The sequence below is a fragment of the Acinonyx jubatus genome, chromosome X, assembly GCF_027475565.1.
Source record: "Acinonyx jubatus isolate Ajub_Pintada_27869175 chromosome X, VMU_Ajub_asm_v1.0, whole genome shotgun sequence".
Classification (NCBI taxonomy): Eukaryota; Metazoa; Chordata; class Mammalia; order Carnivora; family Felidae; genus Acinonyx; species Acinonyx jubatus.
The window spans coordinates 1347531-1367556 of NC_069389.1; the positions used below are offsets into that span (position 1 = coordinate 1347531).

The 20026-nt window shown below is 52.6% G+C and overlaps 1 protein-coding gene across 4 annotated transcripts in view; it reads right to left on the reverse strand.

Moving 5' to 3' along the window:
- Positions 1-20026, reverse strand: part of DHRSX (dehydrogenase/reductase X-linked) — a 203218-nt gene that overhangs the window by 168196 nt on the left and 14996 nt on the right. For all 4 annotated transcript variants that reach the window (XR_008289987.1, XR_008289988.1, XR_008289985.1 and 1 more), the window contains exons 2-3: positions 8032-8139; positions 1665-1733 (exon numbers count right to left, since the gene is read on the reverse strand). Coding sequence is in view for 1 of the 4 variants with exons in the window: in XM_053202005.1 (XP_053057980.1) it covers positions 1665-1733; positions 8032-8139 (177 nt within the window). In the remaining 3 variants the exon portion in view is untranslated. The remainder of the gene's footprint in view (positions 1-1664; positions 1734-8031; positions 8140-20026) is intronic.

Here is a 20026-nt window from a genome sequence, read left to right on the forward strand (position 1 = left end):
AGGAGGATGAAGCATGCAACCAAGAACTTAGATTTTTCTTTTCCTAGATTAAGTCCAGACAAGGGGTGGAGGTATGCTGGAGAGAAACTAGGTATTGAGAAATCACTGTGCTCTGGACAGTAATCTGTGCAATGTTGTTAAGATGTGTGCTTGCTTGCTTGCTCAAAAAAAAAAAAAAAAAAATTGCCAGAGACACAATTACCCAATGCAGGAAGTCAAGGAAGAGCCATAAGCCATGAGTAAGTGTGGTTCCCATGGGCCTCATGCCAACTCGTGTTACTGGCAGTGTGTGGGCAAGAATTTCGCAGGCTCCAGTGGGTGCAGGCTGGTCTGGAGAGAAGTGTCTCCATCTGAGCTCAGTGCTGGAGAGCATCCTGAGCTAGACAGGGTGTTCTGTGATTGCAGGAAGACGGATGGATGGATGGATGGATGGATGGATGGATGGATGGATAGATGGATGGGGGGATGGATGGATGGATGGATGGGTGGGTGGATGAGTGAATGGATGTGTGGATGGATGGATGGATGGATAGGGGGATGGATGGGTGGATGGATGGATGGATGGATGGATGGATGGATAGGTGGGTGGATGGATGGATGGATGGATAGGTGGGTGGATGGATGGATGGATGCATGGATGGATAGGGGGGTGGATGGGGGATGGATGGGGGATGGATGGATGGTACATTGTGGGTGGATGGCCACCCAGGGATAGGGAGCTGGGGCCAGCCACTGGTGGGAGCTGCTGGTGTACCTGCTGACCTACAGGGCAGGGAATGGCCCCGGGCTGCATGGACAGCATCTCTGGGGGCCTCTGAGACTGGATGCAGATCCAGCCAAAGTGAAAGTCTGTTCAAGGACTACCACCCAACTGCCCCCACATGGCCAAGCCCCAGCATCCTCCCCCTGACATGTTGGGAGGCCCTCCACTGACCGACTCCTTCCAAGGGTCCAGCTTCGTATGTTATAAAACTCATATGGTGTTGCTTTCTTATCTGATTCAACACACACAAGATTAACGCATAAAGTGTGTGTGTGTGTGTTTCTGAGTGTGTGTGTGTCTGGCTCAGACCACTTTCCTCCACCGCCCACCCTACAGACACATTCAGTCATTGTGGAGACCACAAACACTATGAATCAGTTCCCACTTGGAGTACCCATCAGCTTTGAGGGCAGGGTTGCGCCTGCTCTCGGAAGTGACCACACCATCCTGGGTGATTTGGAATCATTGCCTCGCCCATCCCAACACCCTGGGCGGCCTCCCCTCCAGCACAGAGGAGCTGACCAAGTGCTGTCCCCTGAACACTCTGGCTTTCCACATCCACACCCGAATCTCAACATACAGAAGACATGTGCAGAGAAGACGGACGCAGAATGACAACAAGGTCCCCAAGTCACAAGGATGCAACCGACCAGCATCTTCCAACGCGTCCGCAGGAGCTGCCTACACAGAGCAACGCGACCACGGGTGAAACGTTTGCTGTCTTTCGTCACTCTCCAGTGGCGACCGGAAATCCCCAAAGGAAACGCGCAGCAGGGAGAGACATCCCCCAGCCCCGAGTCACCTCCACCCCCCGCACCCCCAATCCCATGCCCGGGTCTGCAGCTCAGCCACAAACACCAACTCAGACCAAGGCAAAGAGCCGTTGGGCTACGAGAAGTACCTTTGTCATTCAACGTCTCCTCTTTTAGTCTCCGCACAACGTCTTGGGCTTTGCTGTCATTGTTTCCGGCTAAAAGGAAAAGAAAAGATATAAGCAGTGGGAAGGCTGTCCAGGTGCAACCGAGCACGAGATAATGTCGTCTTGAGACGCAAAACTCAGCCCTGGGGTGGGCTCTTTATGGCTTCTCTTCTTGCCCTGGTGCCGAATGGGCTTGTGGATCCCTTCCCGCCAAGTCAACCTACCAACTGAGGAAGCCTCTCCTTCATCCTGGATGGACAAGGTGCACGCGTTTGTTTGACATCTTCCTTAATGGTGATTACAGGGGCGTGGGGTGCCTGGTGGTTCAACGCACGCCGTCAGGGGTTGGGGGCAAGCCAAGAATCACGTAGGCATAGAAATGTTGACGGGAAGGACAGAGCAGAAATCAGAAATACAACTTTCTAAGAAACTTTTTTTTTTTTTTTTTTTGCCGGGGCGGGCAGGGGGTGGGTGGGGAGAGCCAGGGAGAGGAGCAGAGAGAGAGAGAGAGAGAGAGAGAGAGAGAGAGAGAGAGAGAGACAATCCCAAGCAGGCTCCGTGGTCAGTGCAGAGCCCAACTTGGCGGTCGAACTCATGAACTGCGAGATCTTGACCTAGAGCCGAAATCAAGAGTCAGACGCTCAACCGACTGAGCCACCCCAGCGGCCGTCCACTCATTGGTGGTGTGATCTGTAAAACTGATCATGGGATGTGCCCGCTACGTACGTGGGATTTCCCATTTCCTTATCGGTGACTCCGTGAAAACTTGGCAGGTGTGGTTTTCCCGAACGTGAGTGTAGAAGGGTTGCGGCACGTATTTTGTGTGTGAAGGGTGTCATGGCTGAAATACGGACAACACGGGGCCATGGCCAGCTCATCTGTGGGCCATGCCACTCTTAATCTCAGGGTTGTGAGTTCAAGTCCCCGGGGGAGCCTACTTAAAAAATAACTGAGGGGCGCCTGGGTGGCTCAGTCGGTTAAGTGTCTGACTTCAGCTAAGGTCATGATCTCACGGTTTGTGAGTTCAAGCCCCCCATCCGGCTCTGTGCTGACAGCTCGGAGCCTGGAGCCTGCTTCCGATTCTGTGACTCCCTCTCTCTCTGCCCCTCCCCTGCTCGTGCTCTGTCTCTCTCTCTGTCTCAAAAATAAATAAATGTTAAGAAAACTAAAAATAAATTAAAAATAAAAAACAAAACAATTTTTTTAATTACAGACTATGAAATTTGGGATTAAAATAGTGAATAAGGTTTCTTCGCTGTCTTCCTAAGTAAATGTGCACTGACAGTTGCAGGCTGGGGTACTACTATTTTCTGGATGTCCCTAAGCACAGAGTCCTGCTATTAAGGGGTGCCTGATGGGGCTGCTGTTGTGGGGGAGACGCTCAGGAGACCCTGCCTGCCCACACACCAGCGCTCACAAGCAACTGGACCAGAGACAGATTTTCAGCTCCTTGGAAGGATGAGCTAACCCAGAAAGTCCCTGCAGGGGTGAGTCATGGGAGCGCTTCCACAGAAGGGGATTAGACCTGGCATCTGAGGAACACAGGTGTGGGCGTGAAGCTTCTAGAGCCTTTAGCATGGCCAGGTGGCCCAGGTCCAGCATGTCCCAAGGGAGGGGGCTAGCTCCTACCACCTTCTCACCCGGGTCCCACCCCTGCCGGCTGGGTGTGCTCTGGGCTAGAACCATCTTGAAAATCGCAATGAGAATAGATTACCAAGCCATCCTTTTCAGAGGCATTTCTGCATGCTGTTTGCACACATGCGTACGGGAGCTCACTTGTGAAATCCCATGCGATTGTTAAATATTAAACAGCCACCTGCTGCTGGGCCCAAGCTTCTGGCATTCGCCATCTTGGCATTAAGGGGCGGTCCAGTGGAAGCTGGCAGGAAATGGGATAGAACCTCTACGTTCCCGAAAAAGACAGAAAGGGCCAGAGAAAGGAGGGCCGTCGACCAGCAGGGGGAACTGGTCATGACTGGTCGTGCCTCGCTTTCTCAGGCATGTTTTTGGTAAAGGTCTTTCCTACGTTTACTGAGCACACATCACAAAACAGAGAGAATTCGACCAGGATGCTACTGGGCACAGACACAGTGGGTCTGCCGTCTACAAGTCCTTCCTCTGGAGGGCTAAGCTTTCCACGTGCCACGCGTCCCACAGACGTCCTACCCATAACGTCGACAAGGCATTGAGTCACTTCCCTCTCTTTGGACGGCATCCTATCCACCGTATTTCGAGAGTCTACAAGACGCAATGTAACTTCCATCTGTTTGTGTGGGGTTTTTGTAAGATGTTGAGCCTAAACCAAGGTCAGCAGACTATGAGCCTAGGGCCAAATCTGAAGGTCCCCTTATTGTAAAAAGGAAAAAAAAAAATAGTGGAACAACAGCTATGCCTGTAGCTTTAAATACTGGCAGTGACCACTTTGTTGTTATGAAGGCAGAACTGATCGGGGAGAAACACACCTATGGAAATATTTGTTATCTGGCCCATCACAGAAAGAATATTTACTGGCCCTTGGTCTCCGCCTTAGATGGCTGGTCATGAAGACTTAGGAACAAACATCTTCCACCAAAATAGTGTTCTGAAACAATAATAACTAAGATATTGTGAGCAGGGGAGAAACTAATTAATGGATGTACAGCAATATTAACGTGCTTGACTTAAACCCAAGTTCTGTTTTCAGTTTTTTAGCAAGTAATTGATTATTCTCTAAACATTAGCAGACGCAGGATTAGCAAATTTGAAATTTCTGAATATACACACGTCTTCTTTTTTACTTAATACGACATTTGTGTTAAAGTGTCCGATGACGGTATTTCATTAAGTGGCCTTGTATCCAACTGTCACACAAAATGACAAATTGCCACTCTCGGAATGCAGGCAATTACGCCCTGAAAGACTCGGGAAGCAGGGAAGATTCCACACTCGATGGGACTGACGGAGAGGGTCACACTGTAACCCATGGTGAAGGTGTAAACACAGACAACAGAAGCTCTGTGGAAAAGAGCACAGGTGGAGCTTACTCTGCTTTGCTCAAGAAAATGAGAACTTTGCCGCTGGCAGGGATGTTCCTGGTGCTCAGCAAACATCACCTAAATGAGGAGGTGATAACAATCAGGGTTCCAGTCCTTGCATGCATGGGTGCCACATGCTTGCTCACATGCTGTCACTGCATTGTGTCTGTGCTACATACTACTCACTCAACTAGAGTTCAGCATGACCTACACCAATGTGACCTCCCCATAAAGTAACCCAACTCCACCTCATCAGGACCCAACCCAAGGAAGGTCATCATGACATAACCCATACAGACTTCATCATGATATAAGTCAACTAAACCTCATCATCACCCAACCCAACTAGACCTCATCAAGACGTAACCCATCTAGACTTCATCACGATATAAGTCAACTAAACCTCATCATGATATAACCCAAGCAGACCTCATCATGATATAAGTCAACTAGACCTCATCACCACCTAACCCAACTAGACCTCATCATGATGTAACCCATCTAGACTTCATCACGATATAAGTCAACTAGACCTCATCATGATATAACCCAACCAGACCTCATCATGATATAAGTCAACTAGACCTCATCATGACATAACCCATCTATGACTTCATCATGATATAAGTCAACTAAACCTCATCATGATATAACCCAAGCAGACCTCATCATGATATGTCAACTAGACCTCATCATCACTTAACCCGACTAGACTTCATCATGACCCAACCCAACTAGACCTCATGATCTCCTAATCAACTAGATGTCATCATGACCTAAACCACCACACTGCAGCAAACAGCACAGGAATGGAATGATTTCTGTTCACATTGCAACATTGCCCAGTTTCATAAGGAATTAAGAAGATGAAACAGACAAGTGCACTGGAGAAGTCACAGGGGCAGAGATAACGAGGGCTGGATGACAGCCTCTGTCTTTTCTCAGACCAGACGTTCCCTCCCTGTCCTGCTCCACCAGCTTCCTTCTGCCACTAGCCTAAATTCAGCAGGCCCTCAGAGGGCACCTATTTCTCCTTGTGTTCAAGAGCTGATGTCACTTTGATCAAGTCATTCCACATGGCGGCAGAAATCCCAGATACAGCAGGAGTCTCCTAGAGGACCCAGTCTGTCTGCTCACATGCCCTGTCCCCTGATGTGCTCAGGTCCCAGGGAGACATAAACACATCACAGAGGTGCTAAAACTGAGGAAGACGTCTAGAAATGCACACTCAGACAGGCCCTCTCTCCTGTAAGACCCCCACATCTGCAAACAACCCCTCTCCATCTGCGAGGGAAGATGCGGACATTGGTAAAGACAGCCCATGCAAGGACTTGTCAAAAACTGTTCAACATTTCCCCATCTATGCAGACAACGGGCACTTGGACGCATCCCTGAAGGAAAAAACAACACTCTGACGAGGAAAGAAAACGGTGAGGTAGACCAAGAAGTAATCCACCCGTCCCAAAGCCTGAGAAATGTGTTCCGTTCAACAGACCCAATTGTTCATGACAGGGAGATGCCTACGTGGGTCCGTGAGGAAGGAATCACTGTAAGAAACCATAGGTTTTCAAAAAGTGAAATGTGGGAAGGGCCATGTGACACACACACACAAAATTTTAAACTGCAGAGTCATGTTTTGCAAAAGCGTAAGAAAAGATTCACATTTAGGAGTGTGAGTCTATTTGGTTACGGGACGGAAGGAATCACTGCGTATACCCACGTGGGCCAAAGAAAACAGAAGACCACGCTGGCTGGACCTGGGGTTCCCCATGTGGGTCAAGAGCCCCCCACCCCAGACATCCTCCATGGAACTCAGGACTGTGAGTTTCAACATCAGCAATCACCCATATCATGGTGGCCAACCCCTAAGAATGTGGACAAGACACAGAAGTCTGGGCAGGGTCTATGACCTGGCCACCGCCAGAAACCAGATACACTTTCATAACAGGGTTCATGTGTTGAAGCTGGCTCAAAATAAAGCTTAAGATCCTCACAGGGGCCAATCATAGATGTCCCTAAAGCCCCCAGGAGGTCACTTAATGTACGCCATTACGTGATGAGTTTGTGTTCTTACATATTTTTATATCTGTACCTCAGTATCCTTTGGTTTATAATATTAATGGATTTTAGTGGATTAATGGATTTTCGTAATGGATTCATATTTTTAATATTAATGCATTTAAGCAGAACTGGATGCCAACAGTGTCCAAGGACTGGGAAAGGGGAAACGTGACTGTGTCCTGAGCTCAGAAGAGCCAGGAAGGAACGAAACACATTCATGTTGAAATATCCAGCCTCGACTAGAGGTTCGGATCCAAAACCACCCTTCAATAGATGGTAGCGGGCAAAAGATACAGGAAAAAATGGGAGAAAGGAAGAAATAAATCACTAATGGTTCAGTAAACGACCATGCGTCATGTTATTTAGAAAGTCTTAAGTGGAAAGCAATCCTTAACGGCTAAAACGAGACGTGTAATACGATTTATATATAAACAGACACCATAAAAGGTAGTAATTAAATGCAGATGATGTCAGTAGGGGACGTAGTTAGTGGGACACCTGGGTCAGCAGTTAAACATCTGACTCTTGATTGTGGCTCAGGTCATGATCTCGCGGTTGTGACCTCGAGCCCCATGTCAGGGTCCGTGCCTGCTTAAGATTCTCTCTCTCTCTCTGTCTCCCCCTCTGCCCGTCCCCTGCTGGCATAGGCACTCTCTTTCTCTCTCAAAAAAAAACAAAAAAAAAAAAAAAAAAGAGAGAGAACATAATTAGCATTGGGTGCTTGTTTTTTTTTCCCTAAAGCTGATGTGCACATAGCATTTTTGCCAGCTGATTACAAATTCTACCCCCGGTTCCCTGGAACTATTAAACAAAAGCAAAATGGGTCCTTGGAACTCTCTCTTTTTCCAGGCAAGGAAAATCCCTTCATTTTCAAAGAGCAGTTAGAAGCTGGGATAAGGAACAGAGAGAGTTTGGAATAGGAGAAGGGAAAATACAGGGTCTTTAGGATCTGGCAGCAGAGGAAGCCAGCGTTGTGAACACCGGCTGAGAGTGTGGTACGGACTACGTCGTGTCTTCCCCAGGTTCATACAGTGAAGCCCTGAGCCCTAGGTCCTCAGAATGTGGTTGTGTTTGGGGGTGGGTCTTTAAAGAGGGGATTAAGGTAACATGAGGTCACTAAGGTGGGTCCTAATGCAGTAGGACTGGGGATGCAAAGAGGACACGCGTAGGGGTTTTGCGCAAAGGACCGTCGCACCCACGAGCAAACAACTGTCTGCATGCAGACACGCGCGAGCTACTGGCTCCCTGGCGTTAGCCAAAAATGCAATCGTCACCTATGATCACGTGCATGCCGAGCCTCGCCAGCTGCTTCGCCGTGGCATAGCCGATGCCATCCGTGCCTCCGGTCACTATGGCCACACGGTCGGGTTGTGGGGGAAAAACTGCAGGAGAAACAGACCAGAGACAAAAACATCAACGTGAGGCTGAGAGGCGGCGTGCGCGTGCATCAGAACCCCGCCACGGGAGAACGTGGACGGGCCAGGGGAGGCGTGGTGCGGTGCGTGTGGTTTGGTTCCTCGTGGGAAGGTCCTGAGCAGATGCGGGTGTCGTGTTCACAACCGCGGACGGAGTCCACGGCAAATGTTCCCAGGCAACACCAGGCAGGGAGTATCTGGGTCGGAAGTGTAGTCTTTACTGTTGCCCAAGGACGGAGGAGGGCAGCAGATTGGGGGGTGACTGCTTGCCACTGAAAAAGAAGTTTCCTGATCGCAGTGCCCAAGAGGAGGGGGCACGCCACGCGGCGGGGCCCCACGGGGAAGCAGCAGGTGGGTCAGGATGCAGACGGACAAGGAAATGTGGACTTGAGCCTTTATCGTGCAAAGAAATGGGTGAGGTAATCAGGCTAAGCTGGTTTCGCGTGGGCTAGTGTGGGCGATTTCAGCACTCTCCAGGTGGTAGGGGCTGTCCTAGTTGTGGGTCCCTGGCCCTGCAGTGACTGGGGGGGTAGTGTGGATCGTGGCCCAGAGTGGGGTCTTGGAGGCAGTGGGGTGAGGGCTGTGGATGGGTTGGTTTGCATTTGAAAAGTGTGCTCCTACTCCAGGAACTGGCCAGCGAGGAGAGCTTCAGCGTACGATAAAGGTGACCAAGATGAACGTTTTAATAAATGGTGTTGGGTCACCTAAATAGACATTGGGGGAGGGGTCAGTGTTGGCTCATCTAAATAGACATGGGGGGAGATGATTTTGGGTCATCTAAATAGACATGGGGGGGTCAGTGCTGGGTCATCTAAATAGACATGGGGGGGGACGATGTTGGGTCATCTAAATAGACATTGGAGGGGGGAACAGTGTTGGGTCACCTAAATAGACATTGGGGCAAAAAAAGAAAAATTAGACCCATACCTCATAGTACACATCAAACAACCAAGAAGAAGAAGTCACACAATGAAGATATTACAGAAAAAGCATGAATACGTTTATCTTTAATCTCAGAGTACAAAAAGCCATCCCTAATTATAAGTCAAAGGTGAGAAAAATTAAGTAAACAAATTTCACTGGTGGAAAAAAAAAAAAGATACCAAAAGCAAAGTTGGAAAAAAAAAATGATAAACTGGAAAAAAAAATTGCAATCCTATCACATGCAAAGAGGTATTTTCTTGTTTGTAAGAGTTGTTAAAAATCAAGGAAAAAAACAGTCTATAACAAAAAAGCGGCAAAGATCGCCGTGTATATGAAAACATACGGCATGGTCTTTATAACGGCCTTTGGGTTTGTACCGAATAAGAAAAATACTTGTGAAAAGCCCCTGAGGTACCATCCGAGTAGCAAAAGTGCATCCACTTGGATGGCACACGTGTCTGGCATTGTGGGTAGGAATTTGAAATGGGATGGTCCCGATGTGGGTGGGGGCACTGACCAATACACTGTGCAACATGAAAGGCACTCATCGTGTGGTCCCGCAAAATCACTTCTAAAAATCTCCCTTGGAGATACAGCACATGCTTCCAAGGTGAAACCAAGGATCGTCACCGCAGCCTGCGTCCCTGTGCGTAGGGATGTACAGCCTGCCCCGCGTCCACACCGTGGGGTCTCCTCACCCACCCTCTGTCTGCACGATCACGCAGGGAACAAACAGTCAGCAGCCCTGCGAGCATGGCCCAAGTGCAGGTGAAGAATTGCACCTGGTGGGCAAGGACCAGCTTTGATCCCCGTGTTAAGAGATCCTTCCAGGAATCCACTTTCCTTCCACGGGCACATGCCGCCACGGTCAGGCATTCTCGTCCCTAAAATGAAGAACTAAGCCCACAGAGGAAAGCCTGAGCAGGCCAACTGGATATCTTCCCCACCCTACGGACGTTGAAACATTTGAAAACACAGTCTCCACCAGGAAGAGTGTCTCCGGCTGGGGCAACTTCTCTAAAGGACCTCACTCCATGCGACTCCTTCAGGCTACACAGCAAGTTTGCAGACACCCAGCCTCCACTCAACAACCAGGGAGCCCTCCCCTCAGGTGGGTTTAGGTCCCAGCAGGATGCACGCTCTTTATAACCAGGCTGTTCTCGTGGGCTACTGATGGGAGGACAGCAGGATCACAGAGAGGTTCTGCAGGGAAAATGCATGAGCGACGGTCCAGTCCCACGTTCCCTTTACAGGTGACAGAGGTGAGGACCCAAGGTCCAAGAGAGGAGGGGAGCCTGGTGTCCAAACGCGGGGACACGCACACCCTTGTATTTACCCGGACAGGACATCTCGCGGCGCTCAGGGTCACCAGCAAAAGGCAGACAGCAAGGTCTTTGTAAGCAGTCCTAAGCTTTCATCCCAAAGCGAGATTGGCGGGCAGTGCTTAACGCTTAAATCATAACAGGCGAGGCCCCCAGACCCTCCCGATTTACACACACTTCCTTCCCAGAAATGGCTAGCCATGCTGCTTAAGGAGAAAAAAACAGAAAGCAGGATACATATCCGTATATAATATATACACACATGAGATGTGTATGTTAAGTCGGGGCCCCCCAGGTGGCTCAGTTGGTTAAGCATCCAACTTCGGCTCAGGTCAAGATCTCATGGTTCATGCGTTCAACCCCTGCATCAGGCTCTGTGCTGACAGCTCGGAGCCTGGAGCCTGATTCTGTGTTTCCATCTCTCTCTGCCCCTCCCCTGCTCTCACTCTGTCTGTCTCTCCTTCAAAATAACCATGAAGAAACATTATTTAAGCTAAAATACAAAGGGAATATTTTTTTAAGTGGAAAAAAAAATAAAAACAAAAACAGAGCTCCCAAGGGTCACGGCCAATATGAAACGGGCTAGTAGGCACGTGGGTGGAATCGGAGGAAGAGAGAGAAGTATTTTAAGAAACGAAGAATGATTCCGAGCCTGTTTGGGATTCTCTGTGTCCCTCTCTCTCTGCCCCTCCCCCACTGGCTCTCAAAATAAATAAACTTAAAAAAAAAAAAAAAGAAAGAAAGAAACGGTGACTGAGAATTTCGCACGGGAGAGAGGTCGTAAGAATACCGACCTTGACTTAATTTCCTTCCTCGTGGCTTTGCGTGTTTCCGGAATGGACGTGAACATGAATTCCTTTTGTTCTGAAATCAATCATTTCCTGAGCGAGCACAGCATTAACCTTAACGTAGCTTAATCACACGCGTCCTGCCCACGCCCGTCTCCTGGTGGGAAGGATCCCTGTGCAATATGGACGCCATTCCCATTCCAGACTTTGTCTCAAACATATGGCCCTGGGGGTGGTCTTTGGGTTGACGATCCCATCAGAACAGCGATCACCAGCCCGACACAGAAACACTAACGAAACAAATGCCCTGGTTCATAAAGACTCAAGGAGACGGGTTTACGGGGAAAATGCACCCCTGCTGTGTTGGGAGACAAGTTTCCAGGCTTCCACGGAAATACATGAACGAATCTTCACTTAACACCCAACTGTGATTTTCGAGATACCAGAATCCCCAAAAGCGTGATAGGAGGTACCAGGTGCCTCAAGGTCGTGAGTGTTGTTTCCAGATATAAGGTTACGATGCAAAACTTAATTTTGCAAGACATCTTTTTTTTTTTTTAAGTTTATTTACTTATTTCATGAGAGCGTGAGCCAGGGAGGGGCACAGAGGGGGAGACAGAGAGAATCCCAAGCAGGCTGTCGGTGCAGAGCCTGACATGGGGCTCGAACTCACGAGCTGGGAGATCGTGACCTGAGCAGAAGTCGGACGCCGAACCCACTGAGCCACCCAGGCGCCCTTACGCTGCAAGACATGTTTAAAAGTCTCCTTCTGTTACTACCTCTGCCCTTTGTGCGTAGTATGTGCCCTTTGGAAAAATAACACCTTCTATTTTCCCAACTTCAAAGTTAAAGACACAGATCCTGAGCCGTAAAGCTTCCCGGGATTAAGCCAAATGAACACAAATGATTTGAAACGATAAAAACTTCAGGCTCCGTGTTCAAGGTGTGCAAATATAATTTATGGAAGTTGCTTATACGATGCATGTTAATAACGAGTGTGGGGGAGGGTGGGGGGAGTAAATCAAATCCTCAAACTCAGTTCCAGAGATAGACCTGAACCACCTGGGAAGACTAAAAATCATCTGCATCTATGCCGATCCTAAGACCCCCCCCTCCCATGGAGCTCCAAGAGCAATTTCCGCCTTGAGCTTCCTGGCAGCCAAAGAGAAAAGGGCAAACATGCCAGAGACGGCTCTCCCGCCACCTTTTCAATGGACGGGTGTTAAATCAGCACCACACATCAAAGGCTTCCTCGCATCTTCCATCGGGGGCATCTTTTGAAGACACAGAAGGAGTGACGGGAACAGTCTTCAAACAGAGGAACAGACAAGATTTTTGTCTCGCGGCACCGGGGGTGCGTGTGTGAGCCCCAGGAAGGCTGCACGGAATGAGGGCGACAGTGCAACACTGAGAGGCGGCCCCCTGATGCGTCCCTGTGACACACGACTGAGAGGGGGTCCCGGGGAGACTGAGCTCACTTCCACGGGCAGGGGGCGGGGGTGTGAGCTGCATGTCGCAGACAAGGACCAGCGAGCATCCTTGAGGCAGAAGGGACGGTGCAAAGCAGGTCCAGCAGGAGGGACTTCTGAGGGAGCATTTGGAAAACCAGATTTGAGGGCCGCTTAGCCCAACGGGCGGGAGAGACGGACCCCACTGACTCCACAGGCTGCACCCCTGGGCACGCACACCCTCCCCCAAGCCGCCCTCAGCAGCCGTCTCGACTGGCCACCTGCCAGCAGGTGCTCAGATTTACAGGCACTGACTGATACACGCTTACACGCCCGTGCATCAAAATGCAGGTGTCACACGTTCTGTTCACGCGTTTTTGTGCCGATGCCAGGAAGGGTTTGCCTGCTGACGATCTTTTACCCCAAGCCAAGCTCAAGGAGCCTTTTTCTTCTAGAAGAACAAAGGTCCTCATTGTGTTGAAATGAGGCCCCCCCACCGCCCCCGACCGTCACCAGAATGGGAAGGAAAACAGGTGCCTTCTCACGGAGGCTGCCACACAAAGCCAAGGGGAAAAAAAAAAGGTTCATTTCAGGAAAAAGGGAATGTGAAGGGGAAAGCGAGGGGCAGATATCGGTACAATCAGAGCAAGGAGGTTCGACCTGCAGTTTCCCACACACGCAAAAGTCTGAACAAGCCAGCGAGGCCCAACCCAATGGAGGAAATGAGGAGGCACGCCCCGTGGAAAGTGGGGGGAGGAGGTGCCCACAGAAAGGCACTGGATTTGAGGTCAAGGGACTCATTTCCCCGAGTACCCCCCGTGCCAAGGACGAGCCTAACGCCCTGGTTTCCAGCACAGATGCTGGCCGTGGGCCAACCCCCGCCGTGCCCAGAGAGCGGACTTCCAGAGCAAGAGGCTAACACCACCACACCCGAGATGGTCCAGGAGTCAGGCTGTGAAATCCCCACGCCCTGACCTTAGAGCCCCCGATCCCTCTGGCTGAGCCCCGGACAACGATATCACAGGCATGAGCATCACAGCTTTCAGGATAGCTGATTTTATGTGTCTATTTACTGGGCCGTGGTGCCCAGATATGGGGTCAAACAGCATTCTGGGTGTTTCTGTGAATTTGTTTGTTTGTTTGTTTTGGATAACATTAACACAGAAATCAGTAGAGTGTGAGAAAAGCAAATTTTCCTCCCTAATGTGGGTGGGCCTTTTCTAAGCAGTTAATGCCATTAATGTAACAGACTGACATTCCCTGAGCAAAACAGCATTCCCCCAGGAGATACTCTTCAGATTCAAACTGTAAATCTGCCCTGGGTTTCCAGCCTACTGGTCCACCCTGCAGATTTTGGATTTAGCTACCTCCATCATTCCATGAGCCAATTCCTTAAGATGATAAGAAATACATATGTAGAGAGAGACAGATGATGGATGGATGGATAGATAGATAGATAGATAGATAGATAGACAGACAGACACATTAGGTAGATACACACATATGATGGATGGATGGATGGATGGATGGATGGATGGATGGATACATAGATACATAGATGATAGATTAGATGGATGGATGGACAGATAGATCATAGATAGATAGATAGATAGATAGATAGATAGATAGATAAATTTGATGGATGGATGGATAGATAGATAGATAGATAGATAGATAGATAGATAGACAGACACATTAGGTAGATACACACATATGATGGATGGATAGATGGATGGATGGATGGATGGACAGATAGATCATAGATAGATAGATAGATAGATAGATAGATAGATAGATAGATAAATTTGATGGATGGATGGATGGATAGATAGATAGATAGATAGATAGATAGATAGATAGATAGATAGATAGATAGATTTGATAGATAGATAGATGATAGATAGAAAGAATTGATAGGTAGTTAGGTAGACACATAGGTACATAGATAACGGATGGATGGACAGATGGATGGATGTTTAAATACATACATGTAGGGGCGCCTGGGTGGCTCAGTTGGTTGAGCGTCTGACTTCAGCTCAGGTCATGATCTCACAGTCCGTGAGTTCGAGCCCCGCGTCGGGCTCTGTGCTGATGGCTCAGAGCCTGGAGCCTGGTAAGGATTCTGTGCCTCCCTTGCTCTCTGTGCCTCCCCCCATTCGTGCTCTGTCTCTCTCTGTCTCAAAAATAAATAAACGTTAAAAATTTTTTTAAAAAAATGAATAAATACATATACGTATTGAATTTCAGATACACGACCAATTTCAGCATAAGCATATCCTGCGCAATATTCTGCGGACTGGCCGACTGCATTCGCACATCGCACACATATCCCTTTAGCAGATGGTGGTGCAGCCACATCCTTGCTATTGTGTCCAGAGCACACGGTCTCATCTTGGGCAACGTGGACAAGGTCAGAGCTCTCCCCAACCTTCAAGTTCTAGCCCCACGGAGCTTCACTACCGCCTACGGGAGTGTGCCTCAGGTGTCGCATTCTCCTGTAAGCAGCGAGCAGCCAGCCCACACCAAGCAGACTTTGCTCAGAAATCTACTCCCCGAAACGTGCAAGTCCCCCACGGGTGAGGTTTACCTTCCGCCCAACACTAGCACACAACTCAGCCAAGGCCTCCGTCACTCGATTGCAAGGACCACCTCGTCTCCACAGTGTCCGAGAACCTGTTCCCAGTTCCTGTCTGAGACCTCACCAGATGCACCTGCCACGTTCCCAAGCTCACCTTCATTCTGTACAAGATGATGCCTGTCTGTCTACGTCTAGGGCAACAGAAGGTCTCCCCAAAGATGTCCCACTGACCTGAGGGCTTCAACAACACACATCTGTTGTCTCCCAGTCCTGGAGGCTGGGAGTCTGGGTTCTAGGTGGGGCCAAGCCTGGGAGGCTGAGATCCAGGCAGGCCTGAGGCCGGGAGTCTGAGATCCAGGCAGGGCAGAGGTTGGGAGGCTGAGATCCAAGCAGGACTGAAGCAGGGAGTCTGAGGTCTAGGCGGGGCTGAGTCTGGGGGTCTGAGGTCCAGGCAGGGCTGAGGCTGGGACTCTGAGATCCAGGCAGGACCAGAGGCTGGGAGTCTGAGATCCAGGCAGGGCTGAGGCTAGAAGTCTGAGATCCAGGCGGGGCTGAGTATGGGGGTCTGAGGTCCAGGCAGGGCTGGGTTTGGGAGTCTGAGATCCAGGAGGGCTGAGGCTGGGAGTCTGAGATCCAGGCAGGATGGGGGCTGGGGGTCTGAGGTCCAGGAGAGGTGAGGCTGGGGGTCTGAGGTCCAGGCAGGGTGGAGGCTGGGGGTTCTGAGGTCCAGGCAGGGCTGAGGCTGGTAGGCTGAGATCCAGGCAGGACTGAAGCGGGGAGTCTGAGGTCCAGGTGGGGCTGAGTCTGGGGGTCTCAGGTCCAGGGAGGGCTGAGGCTGGGGGTCTGAGGTCTAGGCAGGGTGGAGGCTGGGGGTCTGAGGTCCAGGCAAAGTGGAGGCTGGGGGGTCTGAGGTCCAGGAGGGGTGAGGCTGGGGGTGATATCCAGGAGGGGCTGAGGCTGGGGGTCTGAGGTCCAGGCATGGTGGAGGCTGGGGGTCTGAGGTCCAGGCATGGTGGAGGCTGGGGTCTGAGGTCCAGGAGGGGTGAGGCTGGGGGGTCTCAGGTCCAGGCAGGGTGGAGTCTGGGGTTCTGAGGTCCAGGAGGGGCTGAGGCTAGGAGTCAGAGATCCAGGCAGGGCTAGGCTGGGGATCTGAGGTCCAGGCAGGGTGGAGGTGGGGGTCTGAGGTCCAGGCAGGGGCGAGGCTGGGAGGCTGAGATCCAGGCAGGGATGAGGCTGGGGGTCTGAGGTCCAGGCAGGGTGGAGGCTGGGGGTCTGAGGTACAGGCAGGGTGGAGGCTGGGGTCTGAGGTCCAGGCAGGGGTGAGGCTTGGAGGCTGAGATCCAGGGAGGGTGGAGGCTGGGGGTCTGAGGTCCAGGCCGGGGTGAGGCTGGGAGGCTGAGATCCAGGCAGGGCTGAGGCTGGGAGTCTGAGGTCCTGGAAGGGTGGAGGCTGTGGGTCTGAGGTCCAGGCAGGATGGAGGCTGGGGGTCTGAGGTCCAGGAGAGGTGAGGCTGGGTGTCTGAGTTCCAGGCAGGGTGGAGGCTGGGGGTCTGAGGTCCAGGCACGGGCGAGGCTGGGGATCTGAGGTCAAGGCAGGGGTGAGGCTGGGAGGCTGAGATCCAGGCAGGACTGAGGCTGGGGGTCTGAGTTCCAGGTAGGGTGGTAGCTGGGGATCTGAGGTCTAGGCAGGGGTGAGGCTGGGAGGCTGAGATCCAGACAGGGTTGCAGCTGGGTGGTCTGAGGTCCAGGCAGGGTGGAGGTTTGGGATCTGAGGTCCAGGAGTTGTGAGGCTGGGGGTCTGACGTCCAGGCAGGGCTGAGGCTGGGGGTCTGAGGTCCAGGCAGGGGTGAGGCTGGGAGGCTGAGATCCAGGCAGGGCTGAGGCTGGGGGTCTGAGGCCCAGGAGGGGTGAGGCTGGGGGTCTGAGGTCCAGGCAGGGGTGAGGCTGGGGGTCTGAGATCCGGGCAGGTTCGAGGGTGGGGGTCTGAGGTTCAGTAGAGGTGAGTCTGGCGGTCTGAGGCCCAGGCAGGGTGGAGGCTGGGGGTCTGAGGTCCAGTAGAGGTGAGGCTGGGGGTCCGAGGTCCAGGCAGGGTGAGGCTGGGGGGTCTGAGGTCTAGGCAGGGCTGAGGCTGGGGGTCTGAGATCCAAGCAGGGCTGAGGCTGGGGGTCTGAGATCCAGGCAGGGTGGAAGCTGGGGGTCTGCGGTCCAGGCAGGGCCGAGGCCGGGGGTCTGTGGTCCAGGCAGGGGTGAGGCTGGGAGGCTGAGATCCAGGCAGGGTGGAGGCTGGGGGTCTGAGGTCCAGGAGGGGTGCGGCTGGGGGTCTGAGGTCCAGGCAGGGTGGAGGCTGGGGGTCTGAGGTCCAGGCAGGGTGGAGGCTGGGGGTCTGAGGTCCAGGAGGGGCTGAGGCTGGGAGTTGGAGATCCAGGCAGGGCTGAGGCTGGGGGTCTGAGGTCCAGGCAGGGCTGAGGCTGGGGGTCTGAGGTCCAGGCAGGGTGGAGACTGGGGAGCCTGAAATCCAGGCAGGGCCCAGGCTGGGAGTCAGAGATCCAAGCAGGGTGGAAGCTGGGGGTATGAGGTCCAGGAGGGGCTGAGGCTGGGAGTCAGAGATCCAGGCAGGGCTGAGGCTGGGGTCCTAGGTCCAGGCAGGGTGGAGGCTGGGGGTCTGAGGTCCAGGCAGGGTGGAGGCTTGGGGTGTGAGGTCCAGGAGGGCTGAGACTGGGGTCTGAGCTGCAGGCAGGGCTGAGGCTGGGAGTCTGAGATCCAGGCAGGGTGAGGCTGGGGGGTCTGAGGTCCAGGCAGGGTGGAGGCTGGGGGTCTGAAGTTCAGGCAGGGCTGAACCTGAGGGCCTGAGGTCCAGGCAGGGCTGAGGCTGGGGGTCTGAAGTCCAGGCAGGGCTGTGGCTGGGGGTCTGAGGTCCAGGCAGGGCGGAGGCTGGGGGTCTGAGGTCCAGGCGGCCCCGAGGCTGGTTTGTCCCGAGGCCTGTCCTCTGGGTGCACAGATGCCGTCTTCCCCCTGGGTCCCCAGGTAGTCGTCCCTCCCTACATGTCTGTGTCCTGATCTCCTCTCCCCTAAGGACCACAGCCCTAGTGACCGCATCCTACCTGACCATCTGCAGAGACCCCACTTCCAAAGACGACCCCCTCGCAGGTACAGGGGCTAAGACCTCAGGGTGTCTCTGGTGGTGTGGGGGGATCCCAATTCAAACCCTCGTAACCGGTGTGCACGCGTGCACAGGTCCGTGCGGGACACGCGTCCGTCCCGGGACGCGGCAGCCTGCCTGGAGGGGCGCCCCTGGGAGCGTGGCTGAGCCGGGCACCCTTCCCGCCCCGTTTCCCCCCTGACGGTGCTCGGGTCGACCCCACGTGCCTTGGGTCCTTCCCTGAAAAGCCGGTGCAAAGAGACAAAGGATGAATCCCCACACAGCAGCTCGTGTCCGGCGGGTAGCAGAGGGAGCGTGGCGCAGCCTGCGCTGTATGGGGGTCGCGGCCACGCAGCCGTCCCCGGGACCTTGGGTGAGGCCGCCGGCGGGGGGCAGCACTCACACCCGCCGCTTTCCTCCGGAAACCAAAACCGCGGGGCTTAGCGGCTCCGGGTTAAGCACACAACAGGCACGAGAAGAAGAAAAGTAACCAATCCCTCCCACGCCCGTGAGCTTGGCGAGGGCGTCACGTTCGCAGGCACCGCGAGAGGCAGGTCCCGTGCACCTCGCGGGTAGAGACCCGAGGGGCCCTCTTCTTTGTCTGGAACCTGAACGTGGGGGGTCGACCTCGTGCCGGCGAGCGCCAGCGGCTGGGGAAGGGGTCACATGATAGCTGTGCGCACACCCGGGTGTGCAGAAGTCCTGCAGGGAAAAGTGGGGTCACGGCGACCACGTCCAGAAACCGTTTAATTCTGTGGCACCGGAAGGGTCTCGGGAATGAAGGGAACGTGCTTTTGTGCGCAAAGACGTCTTGCAAAAGAACGTGAACATCGGGGCGCCTGGGGGGGCCCAGTCGGTTGGGCATTTGATTTCGGCTCAGGTTATGATCTCGCGGCTCGTGGGTTCGAGCCTCTTGGTAACAGCACAGAGTCTGCTTGGGATTCTCTCTCTGTGTCTGTGCTCCTCCCCTGCTCACCCTCTCTCTCTCCCTCTCTCTCTCTCTCTCTCTCTCTCTCTCTCTCCAAATAAATCCGTTCAGTAACTAATTAGCTAACTAAATATTTCTCTCTCTCTCCAAATAAATCAGTTCACTAAGTAACTAGTCTGGCCCTTATATTCCTGGGACCCCGCGTCTCTTACACAGGAAGTATGTACTCGCCAGGGTTCTCCCGAGAACAGACCAGCAGACACCGGCGGAGACGAGGAGAAAGAGACAGAGACAGAAAGAGAGATTTGACGTAAGGAATTGGTTCGTGTCAATTGTATGCATTTGAGGGTGTCTGTCTCCATTCTGCAGGGCCGGTCAGGAGGCTGATACCCAGGGACAAGCTAAGGCTGTGGCCGGAGTCCAAAGGCTGCCTGGAGACAGAATTCCTTCTCCCTCTGGGGAGCTCAGTGTCCTTTCTTGTGAGGCCTTCAACTGATCGGACGAGGCCCACCCACAGTATAGAGGGTCGTCTGCTGATTGCAATGTTCACCTCCTCGAGAAATATCTTCCTAGCAACGTGCAAACTGGTGTTTGACCACATGCCCGCACTGCACGGTGCAGCCAAGAGGACGCATAAAACTGACCATCAGAAAATATACGCCGTGTCGTACAACAGGCGCCCACGGCCACCGCCTGGAAGATCGGACCCAGCTAAGGGAGTGAGCTCC